The sequence below is a fragment of the Bombina bombina genome, chromosome 1, assembly GCF_027579735.1.
Source record: "Bombina bombina isolate aBomBom1 chromosome 1, aBomBom1.pri, whole genome shotgun sequence".
In the NCBI taxonomy this organism is placed as follows: Eukaryota; Metazoa; Chordata; class Amphibia; order Anura; family Bombinatoridae; genus Bombina; species Bombina bombina.
Window position 1 is genome coordinate 1,075,952,841 of NC_069499.1, and position 17,689 is coordinate 1,075,970,529.

The following is a 17,689-nucleotide window of genomic DNA, read 5'->3' on the forward strand; positions in this document are numbered from 1 at the left end:
AGTTGTCACCTGGCTATTTTCAATGTTATAACTAAAATTGTACCAAAAATATTCTTTTTTAAAGATATTTTTGTTGAAAGCAGCCTTCTAATATTTAATGAAGTATAAATATAATTGTATATTCAGAATGAGCTGGGCATGGTGAAAATTTAGAATTTGGGTGGGTCGCTCACTGAGGTATGACAATAGTGTTTAAATGTAAGCAGCAAAAAAAGATCAAAAATTGGGGTGTGAAAATTACTTACCAGCAGTGCCGGATTGGCCCACCAGGATGCCGGGAGTTTTCTCGATGGGCCACAGGCATATTTCACTGTCTGGCCCTGCTTTGCAACATGTTCCCTTGTGAGCCACGTATTTTTCAAGGTAAACACTTTCTTTTAGAGAATTTAACCAGAAGCTTCATAGCACTGGTGAGATTTTTTAAATGATCTTACAAGGCCAGAAACATTTATGTAATTAGGCCCTTAGTACTAATTTTATGGTATATGATATTTAAGTTGAAGTTTATAAAGACATTTCTACATAATTCCCCATATAAATCTAAGGGCATATTTTTTATTTGAAAGTAATTTGAAAAGGTTTTCACATAGAATACAATATATTCCAATGTTTTAATTTCAAACATAATAGAATTCTAGAACACATGATATATAAGTTACAATTATAATCATTACCTTTCATCTTAATAAGGAATTCTCCCAAGTGCACTTCTAAAGCTCCTTCAATCATACACATATCCTATGAAATGAAAAGAAAATATTTTGTTATCAGAACAGTTCCATAAATATTGTCTATTTCTTGCAGATTAACCCCTTCTCTTATAATTACTGCTCACCCCCACAAATTTGTTATTTACATTAAAATTATTCATATCACATGCCATTTTATAGGCGCAGATCTTACACTTTTAGACAATGTATTCACCTTATACATAAGTATAGCTAGCATAGTACAGTAATATTATAAAACAGGGAGCCTGGACGTATTTATGTGTGGGTATGACAAACAATTGACACTAGACAAGAGCAGACAATGGGGCCGAATTAGCAAGCTCCGAATGGAGCTTAATGCCCCTTGTTTAAAGACCGCTGCTCCATAACTTGTCCGCCTGCTCTGAGGATGCGGACAGAAATCAACCCGATTGAATACGATCGGATTTATTGACACTCCCTGCTAGCGGCCGATTGGCCGCGAATCTGCAGGGGGCTACATTGCACAAGCAGTTCACAAGAACTACTGGTGCAATGATAAATGCCGACAGTGTATGCTGTCGGCATTTATCGATGTGCAGCGGACATGATACCCTACATTGTATCATGTCTACTCAAACTTTGATAAAAATGCCCCAATATGTAAGATCTAGTTACAAATTGTTTAAAAAAGGCAATATGTTAAATAGTGTTCATATTAATACCTTTACTTGCCACTGGTTATTTTTATTTTTTTAACTTATATAGTGGAAGAAACCCTGGAGTGTAAGAAAAGTAAAAAAAGGGAGGTGTCTCACACATTTAGACAAAATACAAGAGAGGGACAGAAACAGGGACACATACAACATAAAAGAGTCCATTGGGCATGGACACGTTCGCTAAAGTGAGATTTTCAGTTCCTGTTAGAAATGGAAGTGTAGAACACAGTTATATTCCACACAGCTGGTGGCTGCACACTCTAGAGGCCTATTTATAACTGTCTCTAATTGGATACAGGAGAGAAGGTAACCTAAGTTCTAACATGGAAGCTCCCATTGTTTTATAGACACATTGAGGCCTATTTAAAAAATGTCTTGCAAACCTGATCCGACAGTATGGATCAGGTCCGCAAGACATTGCTGAATGCGGAGAGCAATACGCTCTCCGTATTCAGCTTTGCACCAGCAGCTCTTGTGAGCTGCTGGTGCAACGCCGCCCTCTGCTGACTCGCGGCCAATCAGCCGCCAGCAGGGGGTGTCAATCAACCCGATCGTACTCGATCGGGTTGAATTCCAGCGATTCCTGTCCGCCTGCTCTGAGCAGGTAGACAGGGTTATGGAGCAGCAGTCTTTGTGACCGCTGATTCATAACTTGTGTTTCTGGCGAGTCTGAAGACTCGCCAGAAACACAGGCCATCAAGCTCCGTTCGGAGCTTGATAGATAGGCCCCTAAAACTTTACACGTATTTTGTCAATATTTAAAAAGGTAATGAAACTTTAAAAAACTAAGGGCTAGATTACAAGTGAGGCGCAAACGGTTTTGCGCTAGCACAATAGTGATTCATTTTCTTCCACTGATATTACAAGTTGGGAGAAATCGCTATTGTGCTTCAATCCTTACCCTGATCTAAGAGCTGTGGTAAACTGCGTTCCAAAATTAAAAAGTTGCACAAAACACAATAAAAACCACCATCCCCCCACATCGCAAACACTAAATAATACTATTAACCCCTAAACTGCCACCCCCACAATGCAAACACTAAATAATACTATTAACCCCTAAACCGACATCCCCCCACAACGCAAAGTATCTAAATAACCTAGTAACCCCTAAACTGCCATCCCCACATCACAAAGTATCTAAATAAACTATTAACCCCTAAACCCCTATCACTCCACATTGCAAAGCATCTAAATAAACAATTAACCCCTAACCAGCCACCCCCACATCACAAACTACCTAAATAAAATATTAACCCCTAAACTGCCATCCCCCACAACGCAAAGTAATAAACTATCATCTAAACCCCCTAACACTGCTTGTAATCTGTCCCATAATAGTATATATTGATAATTGACTCCATCAACATATATACTGCAATGTACTATATACTGAGAATACCATATATTCTATCTTGAAAAAAACTTGCCACCTATAGATTTATTACTTGTCACCTATAGATTTATTGTACACTGTATTTTTTTTAATCTTTTTATTTTTTGCTGACCAATGTGAATTCCACTAACGCCTGGCATTTCCTGTTATCAACTAGTAATTGGGTGACCCAGTAAGGGAAGCAAAAAATATTAAAGGGACACTAAACCCAATTTTTTTCTTTCATGATTCAGATAGAGCATGCAATTTTAAGCAACTTTCTAATTTACTCCTATTATCAATTTTCTTCGTTCTCTTGCTATCTTTATTTAAAAAGCAGGAATGTGATGCAAAGGAGCCAGCCCATTTTTGGTTGAGAGCCTGGGTTATGCTTGCTTATTGGTGGGTACATGTAAGCCTCCAATAAGCAAGCGCTATCCATGGTGCTGAACCTAAAACGGGCTGGCTGCTAAGATTTACATTCCTGCTTTTTAAATAAAGAATGCAAGACAACGAAGAAAAATTGATAATAGGAGTAAATTAGAAAGTTACTTAAAATTGCATGCTCTATCTGAATCATGAAATAAAAAAAATTGGGTTCAGTGTCCCTTTAAATAAAAAAATTCTCCTAGCAGTTAGATTTAGTGACAAAAAAGATGTGTATACGCTAACAACTATACACAATAAGGGAAACAAGGCAGTTACTTCCAGAGGTGAAAGGAGACAACTGCAAAAAACAGTTTTCCTTGTAGACAACAACAACAACTATATGGTTGGAGTAGACCTCTCTGACTTGATAATCCTTATCTTGCCGTAAGAAAAAAGAAAATCAGCTATAAAAAGCCTTGCTGTCTATATAATTTAGATGGCACTTTTTAATTTGTATATTTTGTACAAAACCACTGCATCTGACAAAAAGCTCTCTTTCCTAAATTACTAAATACAGATGATTGCAAGTATTTTATTTGAAAATGGTGAACCCCCCCTAAAATCTCCAGTGTGAGAACACTGGCAGACATTTCCCCAGTCATATCCCCCTACAGCAAAGAAGGCCCGGTCCCAAAAAACGCTGCAAAGTTTGTACAAAAAGGGGAGTGAGGAAAGATTCATGTTTTCACTGTATGACATGCCAGATAATTACATTGCTTATCTGATTATACCATGTAGGTCACTCTCTTGATGGGCATACTCTATATAGAATTGGAAAGCAAAGGAGAAGTAAAAAAGGAAACACAGAGACATTCTACTCCAGAAGTTTTATTGTTTAAAAAGATAGATAATCCCTTTATTACCCATTCCCCAGTTTTGCATAACCAACACAGTCATGTTAATATACTTTTTACCTATGTGATTACCTTGTATCTAAGCCTCTGCAGTTGGCCCCCTTATTTCAGTTCTTTAGACAGACTTGCATTTTAGCCAATCAGTGCCCTCTCATAAGTAACTCCACGGGCATGAACACAATGCTATCTATATGGTACACATAAACTAATGTCCTCTAGCTGTGAAAAACTGTCAAATGCATTTACATAAGAGGCGGCTTTCAAGAGCTTAGAAATTAGCATATGAGCCTACCTAGCTTTAGCTTTCAACTAAGAATACCAGGAGAACAAAGCCAATTTGATGCTAAAAGTAAAAAAAAAAGAAAGTTGTTTAACACCTTAATGACAACAGCACTTCTCCATTTTCTGCCCGTTTGGGACCAAGGCTACTTTTACATTTTTGCAGTGTTTGTGTTTAGCTGTAATTTTCCTCTTACTCATTTACTGTACCCACACATATTATATACTGTTTTTCTCGCAATTAAATGGAATTTCTAAAGATACCATTATTTTCATCATATCTTATAATTTACTATCATTTTTAAAATAAAATATGAGGAAAAAATCGAAAAAAACACACTTTTTCTAACTTTGACCCCAAAATCTGTTACACATCTACATCCACCAAAAACACCCATGCTAAATAGTTTCTAAATTTTGTCCTGAGTTTAGAAATACCAAGGCCTAGATTTAGAGTTTGGCGTTAGCCGTCAAAAGCAGCATTAAGGGGTCCTAACGCTGCTTTTTAACACCCGCTGGTATTTAGAATCAGGCAGGAAAGGGTATACCGCTCACTTTCTTTCCGTGACTCTAGGCTACCGCAAATACCCTTACGTCAATTGCGTATCCTATCTTTTCTATGGGATTTGCCTAACGCCAGTATTACGTGTCTTGGAAGAAGTGAGCGGTACAGCCTCTACCGACAAGACTCCAACCGCAAAAAAAAGTCAGTAGTTAAGAGCTTTATGGGCTAACGTGGGAACATAAAGCTCTTAACTACAGTGCTACAAAGTACACTAACACCCATAAACAACCTATGTTCCCCTAAACCGAGGCCCCCCCACATCGCAAACACTAAAATTAAATTATTTACCCCTAATCTGCCGACCGGACACCGCCGCCACCTACATTATAGCTATGAACCCCTAATCTGCTGTCCCTAACATCGCCGACACCTACATTATATTTATTAACCCCTAATCTGCCCCCCCACGTCGCCGCCACCTAACTACAATTATTAACCCCTAATCTGCCGACCGGACATCGCCGCCACTAAAATAAAGTTATTAACCCCTAAACTGCCGCACTCCCGCCTCGCAAACACTAGAATAAATTTTATTAACCCCTAATCTGCCCTCCCTAACATCGCCGACACCTACTTACATTTATTAACCCCTAATCTGCCACCCCCAATGTCGCTGCTACTATAATAAAGTTATTAACCCCTAAACCTAATTCTAACCCTAACCCTAACACCCCCCTAAGTTAAATATAATTTAAATAAAGCGAAATAAACTTACTATAATTAAATAAATTTATCCTATTTAAAATTAAATACTTACCTATAAAATAAACCCTAATATAGCTACAATATAACTAATAGTTACATTGTAGCTATTTGAGGATTTATATATATTTTACAGGCAACTTTGTATTTATTTTAACTAGGTACAATAGCTATTAAATAGTTATTAACTATTTAATAGCTACCTAGTTAAAATAATTACAAAATTACCTGTAAAATAAATCCTAACCTAAGTTACAAATACACCTAACACTACTCTATAATTAAATTAATTAACTAAACTACCTACAATTAAAAACAATTAAATTAACTAAACTATAGTACAAAAAACAAACACTAAATTGCAGAAAATAAAAAAAAAATATTACAAGAAGTTTAAACTAATTACACCTAATCTAAGCCCCCTAATAAAATAAAAAAGCCCCCCAAAATAAAGTAATCAGCTCTTTTACCAGCCCTTAAAAGGGCTTTTTGCAGGGGGAATTGCCCCAAAGTAATCAGCTCTTTTACCGGTAAATAAAAACACAACTCTCCCCCCAACATTACAACCCACCACCCACATACCCCTACTCTAACCCACTGAAAACCCCCCCTTAAAAAAAACCTAACACTAACCCCCTGAAGATCTCCCTAACTTGAGTCGTCTTCACCCAACCGGGCCGAAGTCTTCATCCAAGCGGCAAAGAAGAGGTCCTCCATCCGGTTCCTTTAAGGCCGTCATCCAAGAGGGCATCCCTCGAATTCCGATTGGCTTATAGGATTCTATCAGCCAATCGGAATTAAGGTAGGAAAAATCTGATTGGCTGATTCAATCAGCCAATCAGATTGAAGTTCAATCCGATTGGCTGATCCAATCAGCCAATCGGATTGAGCTTGTATTCTATTGGCTGTTCCAATCAGCCAATAGAATGCGATCTCAATCTGATTGGATCAGCCAATGAACTTCAATCTGATTGGCTGATTGAATCAGCCAATCAGATTTTTCCTATCTTAATTCCGATTGGCTGATAGAATCCTATCAGCCAATCGGAATTCGAGGGACGCCATCTTTGTTTAATTTCCCTTAAAGGAACCGTCATTCGTCGTTAGTCCGTCGGTTGAGGATGGCTCCGCGTCGGCTGGCTGGAAGATGGCTCCACTCCGGATGGATGAAGATAGAAGACGTCGCCTGGATGAAGACTTCTACCGGATGGAGGACCTCTTCTTCGCCACTTGGATGAAGAGTTCGGCCCGGTTGGGTGAAGATGACCCAAGGTAGGGAGATCTTCAGGGGGTAAGTTTTAGGTTTTTTTAAGGGGGGTTTGGGTGGGTTAGAGTAGGGGTATGTGGGTGGTGGGTTGTAATGTTGGGGGGGTTGTCTTTTTATTTACAGGTAAAAGAGCTGATTACTTTGGGGCAATGCCCCGCAAAAAGCCCTTTTAAGGGCTGGTAAAAGAGCTGATTACTTTGTAATTTAGGATAGGATAGGGCATTTTATTATTTTGGGGGGCTTTTTATTTTATTAGGGGGCTTAGATTAGGTGTAATTAGTTTAAACTTCTTGTAATATTTTTTTATTTTCTGTAATTTAGTGTTTGGTTTTTCTTGTACTATTAGTTTAGTTGATTTAATTGTATTTAATTGTAGGTAGTTTAGTTAATTAATTTAATTATAGAGTAGTGTTAGGTGTATTTGTAACTTAGGTTTGGATTTATTTTACAGGTAGTTTTGTAATTATTTTAACTAGGTAGCTATTAAATAGTTAATAACTATTTAATAGCTATTGTACCTAGTTAAAATAAATACAAAGTAGCCTGTAAAATAAATATAAATCCTCAAATAGCTACAATGTAACTATTAGTTATATTGTAGCTATATTAGGGTTTATTTTATAGGTAAGTATTTCGTTTTAATTAAATTATATTTAACTTAAGGGGGTGTTAGGGTTAGAGTTAGGTTTAGGGGTTAATAACTTTATTATAGTAGCGGCGACGTTGGGGGTGGAAGATTAGGGGTTAATAAATGTAAGTAGGTGTCGGCGATGTTAGGGAGGGCAGATTAGGGGTTAATAAAATTTATTCTAGCGTTTGCGAGGCGGGAGTGCGGCGGTTTAGGGGTTAATAACTTTATTATAGTGGCGGCGATGTCCGGTCGGCAGATTAGGGGTTAATAATTGTAGTTAGGTGGCGGCGACGTTGGGGGGGGAGATTAGGGGTTAATAAATATAATGTAGGTGTCGGCGATTTTAGGGGCAGCAGATTAGGGGTTTATAGCTCTAATGTAGGTGCCGGCGGTATCCGGAGCGGCAGATTAGGGGTTAATAATATAATGCAGGTGGCGACGATGTCGGGGACGGCAGATTAGGGTTTAATAAGTGTAAGGTTTGGGGTGTTTAGACTCGGGGTTCATGTTAGGGTGTTAGGTGTAGACTTAGAAAGTGTTTCCCCATAGGAAACAATGGGGCTGCGTTAGGAGCTGAACGCTGCTTTTTTGCAGGTGTCAGGTTTTTTTTTCCGGCCAGCTCAGCCTCATTGTTTCCTATGGGGAAATCGTGCACAAGCACGTTTTTCCAGCTTACAGCTACCGTAAGCAACGCTGGTATTGAGGGTTGAAGTGGCGCTAAATTATGCTCAACGCTCACTTTTCTGAGCCTAACGCAGCCATTCTTTACCGCAGGTCTTTACCGACAAAACTCTAAATCTAGGCGCAAATGTTTACCTGTTCTTTGCTTTTTTTTGCAAGTTATAGGGCAATAAATACAAGTAGCACTTTACTATTTCCAAACCCCTTTTTTTTTTTTCAAAATTAGCGCTAGTTACATTGGGACACTGATATCTTTCAGGAATCCCTGAATATCCCTTGACATGTATATATATTTTTTAGAAGACATCCCAAAGTATTAATCTAGGCCCATTTTGGCATATTTCATGCCACCATTTCACCGACAAATGCGATCAAATAAAAAAAATCGTTCACTTTTTCACAAATGTTTTGACAAACTTCTCACTGAAATTATTTACAAACAACTTGTGTAATTATTATGTTCAGAAATAGCAGACATATATGGCTTTGGCGTTGCTTTTTGGTGATTAGAAGGCCACTAAATGCCACTGCGCACCACATGTGTATTATGCCCAGCAGATAAGGGGTTAAATAGGGAGCATGTAGGGAGCTTCTAGGGTTAATTTTAGCTTTAGTTTAGTGTAGTAGACAACCCCAATTATTGATCTAGGCCTATCTTGGTATATTTCATGCCACTATTTCACCACCAAATGCGATCAAATAAAAAAAAAAACTTTACATTTTTAACAATTTTAGGTTTCTCACTGAAATTATTTACAAACAGCTTGTGCAATTATGGCACAAATGGTTGTAAATGCTTCTCTGGGATCCCCTTTGTTCAGAAATAGCAGATATATATGGCTTTGGCGTTGCTTTTTGGTAATTAGAATGCCGCTGTGCATCACACGTTTATTATGCCCAGCAGTGCAGGGGTTAATTAGGTAGCTTGTAGGAAGCTTGCAGGGTTAATTTTAGCTTTAGTGTAGAGATCAGCCTCCCACCTGATACATCACACCCCCTGATCCCTCTTAAACAGCTCTATTCCCCACCACCCCACAATTGTCTCCACCATCTTAAGTACTGGCAGAAAGTCTGCCAGTACTAAAATAAAAGGTATCTTGTCACTTATTTTTGTTAGCATATTTACATATGCTGCTGTGTAGGATCCCCCTTAGCCCCCAACCTCCCTGATCCCCCCCAAACAGTTCTCTAACCCTCCCCCTCTACCTTATTGGGAGCCATCTTGGGTACTGGCAGCTGTCTGCCAGTACCCAGTTTACACAAAAATAGATTTTTTGTTTAAATGTTGTTGTTTTTTTCTGTAGTGTAGCTTCCCCCCCAAAGACCAACCCCCCACCCCCTCCCAGATCCCTTAGATATTTTATTAACCCATTATCTCCCCCCTTTCCCCCACTTATTAATATAAAAAAATTCTGTAGTGTAGCGGTTCCCACCCGCTCCCTCCCTGTGCACGCGCCCGCCGCCTCCCATGCACGCACCCTGGACCCATTGCCATAACGTGTCTAAAATCCCCATTAAGAACTGTGATTCACTGCGGCAATTTGCAGCCTTCTAATTACACAAAACCAATGACAAGCTTATACCTGTCTGCTATTTATGAGGAAAGAGACCCTTAAAAAAGATTTTGAATCTTAGTCCCATAACTCTTGCAAAAACCCAAATAAGCAAAATACTTAACTCTTCATCTTTCATATTTGGGGATTCCCATTTGCAATTAAGGTCATAAAGAAAGACAAAATGTATTCATACAAAGACCCTGAAGATCTAGAACTGTTCTGTAGGCAATTGGGGATACCCCAACCATCACTTCCTTCCTTGAAAGACAACACCAAAGATGATGGATCCCAAAAGAATCTGCCACATAGACCTCAATGTCCAGAATGGACAATGGTATCTAAAGGAGGAAAAACACAACAACTTCTACTCTAAACCACAAAGGAGCAGATGCAGACCCCACCTGAACATTTACAAGAACAGACAAACCTGGCAACTTGATAATGGACAGATGCCATAAGTGGCATGTGACTATGGTAAAAGTTAAAATTTCAGTTATATTTTCATGCTTTATGACATTTGCTGTAGTTAAGTAATAATATTTTACTACCAATACCTCCTACCCCCGGGCCGGGCCGCCCTCTAGGAGAAGTCTGTCTAGTAATCAGGCAGTAGCTCTTTCCCTCCACATTAATGCTATGCGCACTACTAAGGTTTTTCTTTTTATGGTTGTAGCACTTCAAAACTCATTTACAGATAATGTTTACATAGTAGATGTTGCAATTGAGGAGAGAAATGTTTTGAAATTGTTCTATTTGTTTGTATGTATTATTAAAGTGAAGGTCAATTTCGATTAATTAGTGCCCTGTTTTTAATAATCCTATTATAAACTAGGGCACTTTAATTCATCAAAATTGACATTTCACTTGTTTTCTTCAAAAACTTACCTTTTAATCCTGACAGCCGCTCCAGTGATTCCCCCCGGCCATCGGAAGCCTCTTCATACATCAGAAATTACGAATCTGGCTTCCTCCAATCACGGTTTCCCAATCATGGCCTGAGACAACGCTGTGATTAGAGAAAGCCGGATTTGTCATCTTGGACCCGCGAAGAGGGCTTGCGCCAGGCAGAGGAAGCGTTGCAGCGCCTGTCAGGATTAAAAGGTACGTTTTTGAAGAAAACAAGCGAAATGTCAATTTTGAATTAAAGTGCCCTTGTTTTTAATAGGATTATTAAAAACCGGGCACTAATTCATCGAAATTGACCTTCACTTTAATTATGATTTTTTGTTCACCTGCATTAGTACACAATTGAAAAGTCCATTGCACCACCTTATCTCCTACTTTCCTCGCTGTCCTTCTCCTTTTCTCTTGACCTCCTCAAACGGGATTTTAGAACAACAACTTAATCGCCAGCAATGGGTAAGGTATTTTTAAGTATACAAGCCACATCCCCACACACAATACCATGTCTGACCCGACAATAACGATAGTATCCCAGAACACAAAAGGATTTTACTCACCCACAAAGCGCTCCATAGCTCTTTGAAGCTCTGCCAGACATAGAGATTCAATTATCTTTCTGCAAGAAAGACATTTTTAGTCATAGCAGAACCTAAATTTTTTTCCAAGGTCCATCCAGTAGGTTTCTTTAATTCACAAACGATCAAGAGGAATGGAGTGGGCATTCTGTTATATAAAAACATTAATTTCCAACTACACAATAGAGTGGTGGATAACGAAGGGAGGATATTGATTTTGATAGGCCTCCTTTTTCACAAACCAGTCACTGTGGTAAACGTTTATGCCCCCAACACTAATAAAAAACACATTTTTCCAACATCTACTTAAATTGGTATCAGACAACAAAAAGGGAACCCTGATATTAGGAGGCGATTTATTCATTCAATTCACTTTGGACCCTAAATAAGATGCTTCCACGGGCAACCCCTTAACACAAACCAGACCACCCAATGCGGTACTTAACTGCCTCTCACAGCTAGGTCTAATAGACATTTTGTGAGTACACCACCCAATGCAACGTAATTACACTTTTTTTCACACCCCTGGTCTATATATACATGAATAGACTACTTTATGGTAGATAGAAAACACCTATCATTAATTAAAGATTCAGATATCATACCAACCCCATGGTCTGACCATTCTTTAACATGCATTTATCTACAATGGCCAAATCACCCAATCACTCCATTTATATGGAGAATGGATGATTCCTTGCTCCACTACCCATCTACAATATAAGCAATCACAAAATCTTTAAAAGAATATTTTCAAATTAATGCCACCCCTGATAATGACCCAGGCATAATTTAAGAAGCCCACTAAGCAGTTATGAGAGGCGAGTGCATTAAACATACAGCTTTTAGGAAAAAGACATATAAAAGCACCATTGAAGCACTAACCACTCAGTTAGAAAGAAAGGCAAAAGGATATTGTATACAAGACGCTGCTCAAATATCTATGAAATATATTCGAATATATATAAAATTCTTAAAAAGGTATATATATATATGTTAAAACTTGTAGCCCTGTTGTTATTCAAAGTACATATATTGTGTGCAGTTCAAAAATTTGAAAGTCCTTACAGTTCTTCCAAAGCCAAATGAATAGTAGACATATATAAGTCAATGTTCCTTTAAGGTTTATAGCGGGCTGCTCCTTAGATAAGTCCCATCATGAACTTAGTGTGAAAATCTGAAGAAATGAAAGAAAGAAAAGTGCCCAAATGCATCTAAGTGCAGACTGATAGTACAATTTTAATAAACAGTGTAAAAACAAAAGAATCACACTCACAATGTTAAAAATTCAACAAACAATGAATCATATCACCCGCTCTGTTTCAGGTCTGTCCTTCTCCGATGTCACTGTTTTCCAAGAGCGCGGCGTCAATACCCCAGCTGTAAGAGGGTGTGTAGATAATTGGGCCAATACGGTATCCCCTTCCGTGAAGGGCCTTCCCACTATTGGTCAGTTAATGTGGGCGTGTAATCGTCGTGGAATCTGAATACGTTCCTCCTCCACACCATATACAACGTATATCCACAGAACAAATATTATCATGGTAATATATAGATAAATAAATAAGTAAAAACTTCAGTCCACAGTGACATCGGAGAAGGACAGACCTGAAACAGAGCGGGTGATATGATTCATTGTTTGTTGAATTTTTAACATTGTGAGTGCGATTCTTTCGTTTTTACACTGTTTATTAAAATTGTACTATCAGACTGCACTTAGATGCGTTTGGGCGCTTTTCTTTCTTTCATTTCTTCAGATTTTCACACTCAGTTAGAAAGGTTGGAACTCAAACACAAAACTACACCAACAGACCTAACAACATTTAAACAACTCTTAGACACTAGTCAGGACCTCAATAAGATCTTAACTAAGGAAGCTCAAAGAAAAGCTCTCTGCATTAGGAAACTCTATTCCTATGAAGGTAATAGAGCAGGTCAACTTCTGGCTAAACTTTTAAAAGCTCAAACATTTAAATCCCAAATACACATACTTATTACGACAGACAATCAAAGTATGCAGGATAGTAAACATATAGCAAATCACTTTAGCACGTTCTGTGCTAAACTCTATAACTGTGACACAAATTAAAAATCCGACCACCTGGAGAAAATGCGGGACTATATAGGCAAAGCAGAATTACCCAAATTACAATCCTCACAGAGGGACACATTAGAAGCACCAATAACCCTTTCTGAAATACTTCTTGCAATCCGAAACCTACCATCAGGGAAAAGCCCTGGCCCAGACGGCTTTCAAATGCATATTATAAATCACTTAGAAATATTCTAGCACCACATTTGTTAAAATTGTTCCACACACTAGACAAAAACCATATCCTGCCCCAAGAAATGCTAACGGCCCACATATCTGTAATTCCTAAATCAAACAAAATTAACATTGGTCCTCATAATTTTAAAATAGCTATGTATGCAGATTATATTCTGTTTACTATTTCAAATCCACTGCACTCCATCCCAAAAGTTCTCAAAGAAATCAACACATTTGGCCACTATTCAAACTTCTTGGTCAATAAACAAAAATCAGAGATTATGCATATATCGCTACCCCAACAAGCACTCCAGTCAATTACGGCCACATGCACTTTAAATTTTCAAAACAAATCCCTTAAATACTTGGGTATCCAACTCTCATCTACCCACTCACAAATTTTTGACGATAATTATCTTGCACTTCTACGTACGATACAAAAAGATTTGCGCACTTGGGCAGCTAAACCAATTACTTGGCGGGGAGATGTGCTCAATTTTTAAAAATGACCACTTTGCCCAGGATCTTGTACCTGTTCCAAACACTCCCCATCCCCCTTCCTAAATGGTATATTGCCCAACTACAAAAACATATTAACTTATTTATATGGGGGAAAAATAGACCCAGAATATGTAGAGACAACATGTATAGAGCATATGGTTGCGGAGGGATAGGCCTACCCTGCATTGCAGACTACCATGAGGCATTGACCCTACAACGTGGACTAGACTGGTACAGATCTAAAGATTCCAAGTCTTGGGAAGCGATTGAATCACACACATTCAGGATTCCAGATGTAGGAGCGGTGTGCTGGGTCACTAGGATCTTAGACCCCCGCCCAATGTACAGAAATTTAAATACATAAATTTATTTTTTATTCTTGGGATTAAAAAATAAAAAGGAGGAAATACATCTCTAGTACCCGTCCCCCTCTCTTTCCAGTCCCCATTAATGCAGAGCTAATAGGAGGATTAGATAAAGGTCATCAGAGGCTGACAAAATAGGGACACACTACCCCTATAAGAGACTTTATCCGAAATGGTAAATTGATGAATAGGGAAAACCTTAAAGGGGCATTACACTATACAATTTTCTTTTATGATTCAGTTTTAAACAACATTCCCATTTACTTCTATTATCTAATTTGCTTCATTTTCTTGATATCCTGTACTGAAAAGCAAATCTAGATAGGCTCAGTAGCTGCTGATAGGAGACTGCACATAGATCCCTTGTGTGATTGGCTCACTCTTGTGCATTGCTATTTCTTCAACAAAGGATATCTAAAGAATGAAGCAAATTACATAATAAAACTAAATTCGAATGTGGTTTAGAATTGTATTTTCTATCTGACTCATTAAAGAAAAAAATTGGGTTTAATGTCCCATTAAAGAAGTAGCTGGGGGCAGATACTCTAGCTGGTTAAACAACTCTCAACTAGTGCACTTCATACACACTTCTCACCATAAGCATGATTTTTTAAGAGACCTTACACCATTCAAAAGCCTATGCTCCAAACAAGGAAACAGTAAACACTCTCTATCGTTAGCCAGAAGATGAATACAGGAAGAACATACATCCAACCCCCCCTCATATACAATCAAATGGCAGGATGATCTAGAGATTATCCTATCAAAAGATGCATGGACTAAAATTTTCTCTTGTACCAGCATCATCATCTCCCCAGTCGTTAGAAATAAACTTTAAAGTCCTGATGCGTTGGTATCTTACCCCTTCTCCACTACAATCCATTTACCCAGAAGCAAGTGACAGATGTTGGCGAGGGTGTGAAGATAGGGGCAATTAACTCAACATGTGGGGAAGCTGTACCAAAATGAGACCTTTATGGCTCTTAATAGAAAGGCATTTTAAAACCATATTAACAAATAACTTCTCCATGACGCCCAGAATTGCACTACTCAATGATTTACCAAAATTCTCTTGCAAACTGAGGCTCACTTTATTACAAATAGGAATAACAGGAGCTAAGACACTCATAGTCTTGCACTGGAAAACTCAATATACACCGACATTAACTAACTGGACAGATAAAGTATCAGACCTACTCATGCTGGAGGAATACGGCTACCTTAAAAGAAAAAAGTTGAACTTTCTTACAGATACCAGATTTCTGTGGGATGATTGCCTTTCAATATTTAGTGCAACATCTGCACCTGAGGACCCGCTCATAAATGCCTGACCTCCTCTTCCCCTCATAATGTTTTGATCATAGGGAACCATTTTCCAACTTAACTCTTTAATAATCACCTTATGTAATACGTATTTAGTTCACCAATAGGTATCAATGTATAATTAACCTGTCCTCTCGGTTTGGTCAATCTTTCTCTTTAAACCTTTGTCTGATGATGTCTCCAATGTATTTAAAATGGAAAAGATCTACCCCTTCATGAGGAATTGAGGATACGTACATGCAAAATAAAAATGAGTAAATAGGGAGTTATTCAATGAAATTGAAAATGGACACAGATTATGGAACCTTATTGAAAGTACAATGGTGAACTTTTATTTAATTTCCTTGATTGACTAATATTTTGTATTTTGATTTTTTAGAAAAATGTTGTGTTTTGGTTAAAGTTATGGTTTGAACGTTAAAAACATCATCTTCTCCACGCTTCCAGTGGGTGTTAATAACACAAAAGGAAAAGTTGTGTAACATAATCCAACTGAACACTCTAAGTTGTAATGTTTATTTTTTGACAATAAAAGATAACTGGGAAAAAAAAAAAAGATTTCGAAATATTTTGAATTTTCACTGCAAAGGTTTTGTGTAAATAATGTCAGTGAGAACCCCAATGTTTGTGAAAAGAAACATTTTTCCCCCTAAATGATTTCATATGGCATTTATCTGACTGCCAGCTGCTAGCATGAAATATACCAAAATAAGCCTAGTTTAATACCTTGAGTGATCTATTCTTAAAATACATAAAGTTGATTTTGGCAGTTATCCAATATCAAATAAACCATTAACCCTTTGCCTGAACATATCTACAAATCCCTTTTTTGGGTTGTGATCCACAGCTGCAATTAGCAGCTTTTTATTTACCAAAACCAATGACAAACCTATACATGTCTAGTTTTTATAAACAAAGGGGATCCCAGAGAAGCTTTTACAACTATTTGGCTTATGGCTGCACAAATTATGTGTAAATCATTTCAGTGAGAAACCCAAAGTTTGTGAAAGCGCAAATTGGTCACATGAAATATGCCAATATAGTTTTAGGCGTCAATTTTGAGAATTTGAGCCATTGAGGCCTATTTATCATATGTCTGTCGGACCTGATCCGACAGTGCGGATCAGGACCGACAGACATCGCTGAATGCGGATAGCAATATGCTCTCCGTATTCAGCATTGTACCAGCAGCTCACAAGAGCTGCTGGTGCGATGCCGCCCCCTGCAGACTCGCGGCCAATCGGCCGCCAGCAGGGGGGTGTCAATCAACCTGATCGTACTCGATCGGGTTGAATTGCGGCGATTCCTGTCCGCTTCATCAGAGCAGGCAGACAGGGTTATGGAGCAGCAGTCTTTAGAAAGAAAATCCTCTTTCAGATGTCTGGTGCGCAGGGGCAATTAGTGACCTTCTGATTACTTAAAGCAATTGTAACCCCAAAAATCTCTGCTAATTCCGAACACAGGGGATCCTAGAGAAGCTTTTGTATCTGACTGCCAAATTGTTTAATGAAATATGCCAAAATGGGCCTAGATCAATACCTTGAGTTGTCTAACTTATAAAAACATATTTTTGGGGGTCAATTTTGAGAGTTTGGGCAGTTCTGTTATAACTAATGAGAGTTACCCCATTGCATCATTTTAGAACATGGTATACATAGCTGCAGATAAAAACCTTAAAATAATAAAAAAAAATATGCAAAATATATACATGTGGTCTCAGCTAAATCAGAGGATGCCAAAGAACAAAAAAATAAAACTACAGTTAGAAAGCAACAGTTTTTTGGGGCATGTGATAATTAATATTTTATATACTTTTTTGGAGTAAATTTACAATAATTTCATAATTCTGTGAATAAATAGCTAGTTGAAACTGTTATACACTGAAAGCTCTTTTTATGCTAAAATATATAGGTTTCATAGGTAAATTAAAAAAAAACCAAAGGCTTTATTTCTGTTTAACCCCTTAACGACCGAGGACGTGCAGGGTACGTCCTCAAAAAAAAGGC

At 38.0% G+C, this 17,689-nt stretch overlaps 1 protein-coding gene and 1 long non-coding RNA gene across 2 annotated transcripts in view; one reads left to right on the forward strand and one right to left on the reverse strand.

The window, feature by feature from the left end:
* The window catches only part of RIPOR3 (RIPOR family member 3), a 626,178-nt gene that overhangs the window by 333,091 nt on the left and 275,398 nt on the right, over nt 1-17,689 (reverse strand). Inside the window, exon 8 of the mRNA XM_053692678.1 lies at nt 675-738. Coding sequence (XP_053548653.1) covers nt 675-738 — 64 coding nt within the window. The remainder of the gene's footprint in view (nt 1-674; nt 739-17,689) is intronic.
* The window catches only part of LOC128640288 (uncharacterized), a 231,108-nt gene that overhangs the window by 83,789 nt on the left and 129,630 nt on the right, over nt 1-17,689 (forward strand). The window lies entirely within an intron of this gene.